General features: G+C 36.7%; 1 protein-coding gene across 1 annotated transcript in view; it reads left to right on the forward strand.

Moving 5' to 3' along the window:
- Window positions 1-6,325, forward strand: part of LOC118744893 (transforming growth factor-beta-induced protein ig-h3) — a 25,700-nt gene extending 19,375 nt beyond the window's left edge. Inside the window, exons 3-7 of the mRNA XM_036478314.1 lie at window positions 1,601-1,789; window positions 1,986-2,259; window positions 2,373-2,841; window positions 4,833-5,533; window positions 5,601-6,325. Coding sequence (XP_036334207.1) covers window positions 1,601-1,789; window positions 1,986-2,259; window positions 2,373-2,841; window positions 4,833-5,533; window positions 5,601-6,077 — 2,110 coding nt within the window. The 3' untranslated portion in view covers window positions 6,078-6,325. The remainder of the gene's footprint in view (window positions 1-1,600; window positions 1,790-1,985; window positions 2,260-2,372; window positions 2,842-4,832; window positions 5,534-5,600) is intronic.
- The last annotated feature ends 890 nt before the right edge of the window (window positions 6,326-7,215 follow it).

The raw sequence follows: 7,215 nt of genomic DNA on the forward strand, positions 1-7,215 counted from the left end.
TTTTTTTTAATCAAGGGATGCTTTTTTCATAACATAATACCGAAGTACTGCACATTAAAACTGGTATATCTCGAGAAAGAAAAATTGAATCGCATCAAATGAAAATGATACCCGAATTAGAAATGAGCAAATAATTTGATGGTTTCATTATATAACCTCAAATATCGCTAAAAATCGTGTTTTTGGCACTTTGAGGTTAGGATATCTCAAAATTCTAGTGCTAGAGCAATTGTGAGGCCAGATTTGGATTCAGTGCCAAGAAACGATGTGTTTTACTTAGGTGGCAAAAAAAAAACAAAATTTGTACAAATAATTAGAAAAGAAAAAAAGAAATACTTAACTTACTTTCGTACTAGCATTTTCAACGCGAAAAGAATTTAACAAGGTGGCTTTGCAACTTCAGCTTTTTATCAATCATGGTTGTATTTTAGTCCATTTAAGTTTGTAGATTCTTGTAAATTCAGTGCTGCCACAGCCTTAAATATTTCAAATTATTTCTGGTTTTAACTATCTCGAAGTAATTTTTGTTCAGAAAAAAGCACTAAAAAAGGCACTAGGCACTAAATAGTATTTTTTGGCGTTTTAATTCTCAAAAAGCACTAAATCTAGTGCTTAAAGCACTAAGTTGGCAACTATGCGCTTTAATACATTCAGATCGCTTGCGTCCATTCGTAGGGCTTGGCCTAGCCAGTGGAGCAACTGTATTTAATTCGCTGTACTATATAGATGGCATTGTAAAGCGCATACAGGTCATCGTTCCATTTTTTGCGGCGTCCGCCGTCGCCAACGAGCAAAGGTGCGTAAATACTTGAAGGGCCGCCTTATTATACAAATGGAAATTGAGATAAAAAAAATAGCTGCTTGACGAGGTATGAACGAGTAAGTCAAAGGCCAAGACTTTGTTTTTTTGCCACCAGTGTATATGTGAGTACACAAATGTACTAATTGTTCGATTGACATAGCGCAACCCAGTTGTGTATTAATAACACTCGTACTTACATATGTCACCGGTAGAAAGTTAATTAGTTCATAGCAATGAATTAATTACAGACTATGAGTAATCAGTTTGTTTTGAAAATTAGTTCAGCATTTAGAATTTTCACGGTCACAGCTATTATTTGTTATACATATACACAATATATTTACATAAGTATGTATGTATATGTACCTATATTGAAGTATTTAAATGCCGTTTAATCAAAACCACAAACATCTTGTTGCGTGGCATCTGTCAATGTAGGTTGTTGCTTGCTTATAAATATGTATGTATGTATAATGCAGTGGAAATTGCGCTTTTTGAAAGCTTGCCTACTTGCTGTGCTACAAAAAAAGCATAAAGCAGAAATACATAAAAACCAGAATCGAAATATGAAATTTGCCAAACACCACCAAAATCTTGATTTACCGTTAAAAACCCGGGTTTTCATACTTTTGCGGAAAAAAGTAAATTTTAAAAAGTTGATTTTCCTGTTTATTTTTGGACCACCCATATCATAAAAAAATTTAATCTTATGACTGCACTACATATTTGCTTAGTAACTTTATTTATTCACTACCTAATTAAATATATAAGTAATCCTATTAACAATCTATTTCGTAGTCCAAACGTTTGCATCGACAAGGAAGAGGACGAAAAGGTAATCGATTCCAAAGCTGATTCCACCAGCGATGAAGAGATTGCTCCAGGTGTTTCGGAGGTCGTTGACGTGAGACCCAGCATTTTCGGACAATATCAAATTAGCCTCAATTCATGTGTTGAGAAACACAACAAATACGTTTGTACTCGAATGTAAGTATTGAGTCTTTTTTTGCACATTGCTACACTAACCCCAGCAACACAAGATAAAAAAAATAAACAGACAAGCGAAAAAGTCACAGTTGCAAGCCAAACTTTATTTTGTGAAATATGCCTATGAATACTTTGTTTTACTAAATTCGCGTTTTCATGTACTCCTTCCACACCAAACAAAAAAAAAAAAAAACAGCTTAACCCAAAATGGCAAGAGGAAAACGGTTACCGTAACACGTCAGTGCTGTCATGGTTATGGACGTCCACGTAATGCCGACTTCGCAACGCCATGCGAGAAAATGGAAATTAAAAGCATCGACGAAACTGCAGTCGATATGGGAGCCAAAGAGTTCGTGGCGACTGCCAAGAATGCTGGCATAAGCGATGTGTTTGGCAAGAAAAACGTGACCATCTTTATGCCTTTGGATGCAGCTTTCAATGACTACCTCGAACAAATGCAAAGCGAAAATGTAAGTGGCGTGGCGTATAAAAAAGAACGACGTCGTCATTCACTACTCTTCAGATGAGATAAAAACAGATTTACTAAACAATAATATATATTTTTTTAATTTACTGTTTTTAGAACGCTGTTGAGCCTAAGGCCGATGGTACTATGATGAACTTATATAAGCGTCATATTGTGGATGGTGAAATCAGCTTGTATGATCTGAGAAACGATCAATTGTTGAAGACTCAGCAACCCGATCAGTCCATACGTATTAACACCTTTGAGGTGCCACTCGCTTTGGGCGATGAACCTTACCGCTTTACAGCCAACTGCGTACCAATTGAGAAACATGATAAGCTTTCGGATCTGGGTATGATTCACACCTTGGGCGGTGTAATGAAGCCAGTAACCAAAAACGTTATGGATTTAATACGCGAACGTGCCGATATGTCGATTATGCGCACCGTACTCGAGACCACCAAGCTGAATGAGCTGTTAGAGGGTGAGAAACCAGTCACCATTTTTGTGCCGACCGATGACGCTTTCGACAAAGTGGATTCACATCTCCGACGTGCACTTAAGGAAGGCAAAGGCTGTGCTGCAAGTAAGTATTTACTTATACTTTAAGCAGAACAACAGACTTATAAGCAAATTGCTTCGCTTGGTTTGGGCGTCCTTTATATCGCACCCTAAATCAAGAACAGTCACAACACAAAAAAATCCCAAATGTTCAGGAGAGGTCGTGCAAAAAAAACCAAAACAGTTTTAATGGATATTAGAAATTTGGTCTGCGAACCGTTTTATGGGAAAGAATTAATATTGCAAAATTTTTAGTTCCGACTAGGTATACAGCTGCTACGTACTTAGCAATCAAGCACATATTTTGTTGCGTTTCCAAACAACGAAATGCGTGCTAGGCTGTGCGTAGCAACTATACACCTAAAACGCTACTCATCGTAAACTCCGCTTTTTATCATGCTCTAAGATCCGATTATGTAAATTTCAATATGACGAAAAATTAAAAAGGCGGCAAAAAAAAATTTAATTTCCTTTGAATCGAATCCGTTTTGCAAAATTTTAAAGATCTTTAGTGAGAAAAAAATTTTATCCTCGAGACAAGAAATTGCATTGCAAAAATACTTTCGACCCAGCTCATGATGAGTTTCCGAGCATGGAGATATGAAAGACAGTTTCGTAAACAGAGGACAAAATGTTGGTCTGGTAACTCTCTATTTGTGTTAAAGTTGGGACTCGCTTATCCTAAGAGAACTTTGGTGATCAGAAGGGTCTGAGAGCTCTTACTGCTTTATGGCCAACAATTTTGACCTAAGATCTATACTGTTAATGTTGGCATGTCTGAAGCGGACCTAAATTTTCTCAGGCTATCCTATGTTATTTCATACGAATTTAAAGTCATAAATATATCCACTTTGAGAAAAGATTATTGCCTCCATAAAAAATCTGAAATACGACTATGTCCAAAGTGTTTAATTTCGCAAAATATCTGACATCGGATTAATATTTTATTAAGGGTCAGCACCAGGGTTCGTATTTGCACACACATCCTTACCTTTTACTCACACACGTGTGCTGTGCATATAAAAAACGGCAAGTGTGTGCCGTTTGGTAAAAACACAGGCACATGTGTGTGCTTTGCGTAGGGAAACTCATACACTTAGAAATCTAACTCAAGTCTTAAATAAATTTTTAATATGTTTTCTGTCAAATAAAAAAACAAACATCGTATCACTCTTCATTGATTTTTTTTTATTATAATAATAACGTTTTATAAAAAATTTTATTTTAAAAATATATGTATTATTTTGTGCATGAGCAGAAATTTGTACTAAAAACGGCTCACACACATGTTCTTGCTCTTAATAAAAAACAACACACACTTTGCTATGAGCTGAGTTGGTTTTCCACAAATGCACACACATATCCCTGCAAAAAGTGGGACTAGGTTAAATATTAGTACATGACCACGCTACCTTATAAAAACACTAGTGACCAAAATGGTTCAAATATGTATGTGGAGAAAATATGATTACATTACCATTGCGATGTCATTGGACCTGACCACCTCTGGTCCAACGTTGCATAACATGGGGCCACTTCTGGCCCACCGCTGCATAACATGGGACCACTTAGACAACTGCTCCTTTGGGGCCATGGACTGAACTTCAAAAGATTTTATATAAACCGTATATTTGATCCTTTTTTAAAGTTTTTTTTTATTAAATAGCATAATCTATTATTTACAATGCATTTTCTTAAAAAATTCGACGTGCCGATGGGCCACGAAGAGATGGTGTTCAACAAATATATATCAGTTTTTTACGCTTGAAGTAGTACAGGTGCAACCTGGTCCTTTTGCAAATACATACTTTAAAACTAAGTCCCAGTAGACCACGTGGTCATCAAATTTTTGCAGGGGCAAATGCAACACATTTGTAGGTATAAGTAATACAGAAAAGCATAGATAGTTATATACATAAGTACGTAAGGCTACAGAACAGATTATCAGCTCTTCCCCAGTATCTTAATCAATGTACCTATTACAATTTTCTTATAAAATTAACTTTGCATTTTCAGACATTTTAAAGAATCACATTCTCGATTTGACCTTCTGCTCTGTTGCCTCCATACCCGGTGCCAAGACTACCGCCTACAACGTGCTTGGTGAAGCGATGCGTTTCAATCGCAGCGACTCATCCGCTGGCAAATCAGAAGTTGCCGATTTGGTTGGTGAGCAGCCGGTCATCATCAATGGCATTGCGAAAATCATTGATGCGGACATAATGGGCACCAACGGCGTATTGCATGTGATTGATACCATTCTACCAACAATGTCTGCATTACCGCTATCGACATTGATGGAAGAGAAGAATGTTACCATCTTTAAGCGGCTTCTTGAGGCCGCTGGATTGGATAACAGCTTCGATGACATGGATAATGTGACGGTATTCGCACCAACTGACAAAGCTTTGCAAGACTCCAAATGGGCACAGCTGTTGGAAGAGTCACCGGAACAGTTGCGCAATAACGCTGAATTGATTGAATTCCTCAAATACCACGTCGTGCAACCGATGACAAAGACCTGCGACTTGTCAGATACCACCTTGCCCACTATTGCTGGTCCAGAAGTGCGTGTAAATCTCTACTCCACACATGCGCTCTTCTCGAATGTGATGAATCGTGCTACCGTCAATTGCGCGCGGCTGGTGCACTTCGATGATGAAAGCTGTGGTTCAGTGTTGCATCAAGTGGACAAACCACTGGAGGCACCAAAATTGGTAAGCAATGAAATACCACCCGATGTAAAATAACTTATGTATTTAACTTCGTTTTGCCATTTTTTAGAATCTCTTGGAGTTCTTGGAATCCAATCCCATGTATAGCAAATTCCTTGAATTGGTGCGTGCCGCCAATCTAAGCAGCATCTTGACAAATGCCAGTGATAGCTACACACTGCTTGTGCCCAAGAACGACGTATTCGAGGAAGTCGCCGACTGGCAGACGACACTTACCAAAGATAAATCCGAACTAGAAGATCTGGTCAAGACTCATATCGTAAATGATGTTGTCTGCTGTGCTGGTATTATACCGACCAAATGGCCATTTATGCGTTCGATTGAGACACTGAATGGCGCTCATTTGCGCATTACCCGCGAACGTCGCCCGAAGATCGCAAATGCTGGTGTGACCAAGTGTGATGCGATCGCCACGAATGGTATTGTGCACGAGATCAATGACATAATAGTTCCTGAAAAACGTCAACAGCGACCACAACCACAGTATCAGCCAGATGTGGAAAGTTTTGGTGATTTCTTCTTCTAAATACATACTTCACTTGGTCAAAACGTGCACGCATAAATACGTACATACATACATAGTTGGCTAAAAGTTTGTAAGAATTTACAGATGCTGTTTGATACTTTGAGAATAACTGATCAATTCTTGCAATAGCATTAATTAAGGAAAAGGAATTGACTTTACAAGTTTACTATTGCGATATTTTTTTTCTGTGTATTTATTTAATATAAAAAGTTTCTTATAATCTGATCTAAACATTCGAAATATATACAATACGACTTTTTTTAATAAATTATATTTATATACAATACATGTATTAAAACGAATTGTGACTGTTTACATTCGAATAACAATTAAATAAAATCTCTAAACTATATGGTTGTTTTCTCTTATTAATAAAAATGTCTAAGTTTTTATATTTAAAAAAATCATTAAAAACGTCATCAAACTCAATAAAATTTTAAAATATAAATTTTTATTCGCCAAAAAAAATTAAATAAACAAAAAAAAAATAAATATACGGCTTTTTTAAAAAACAATAATGATGCAGATAGGTAGATGATAGATTGAAATACAAAAAAAAATCTATTTTTGAATCGTTTCGAATCGGAAAAAAGTGATGGATGCGGAAGAAATCGTCAAAAAAATATAAATCGATCCCTCAAGGGCTTCTTCGAGTTGCAATCACAACTGCAGTGTTGCGCGAATTAAAGTTTGGCAGTTGCAACACTGTTGCAGATTTTCATTTCTTGGTCCTACTTATAGGGCATTCGCACGAGGCGATTTTACAGGCAACTTTTAGTTGAAAGCAAAAATCGCCTCGTCCGAACGGCCTTTCAACTAATCGCTTTCAACAAAGTTGGTCGCCAGCCAACTTTGAGCTCGTTCAACTTTTTTTCCTTGCAACCCTGTGTTTCTTTACATTCTGTATCAGTGTTGGGAAATGAAATCGTTCCTTCAGTACGAAATCTATACAAAAAATGTACTTTTCGGCTATAAATTGTATACACTTTTTAATTCGCTCATATATTTTCTTAGTACATTCCCTTCAAGACCAATGATTTTATGGTATTCATGAGAAAGTTTTATTGTTTATGTACATACGTTTACGTATTTTACACTTTTACAAATTGATTCCACGTGCACATGTACTGCATTTAAC

This window comes from Rhagoletis pomonella, unplaced genomic scaffold, assembly GCF_013731165.1.
Source record: "Rhagoletis pomonella isolate Grant_MI unplaced genomic scaffold, Rhpom_1.0 Rhpom_scaffold_00001, whole genome shotgun sequence".
Taxonomy (NCBI): Eukaryota; Metazoa; Arthropoda; class Insecta; order Diptera; family Tephritidae; genus Rhagoletis; species Rhagoletis pomonella.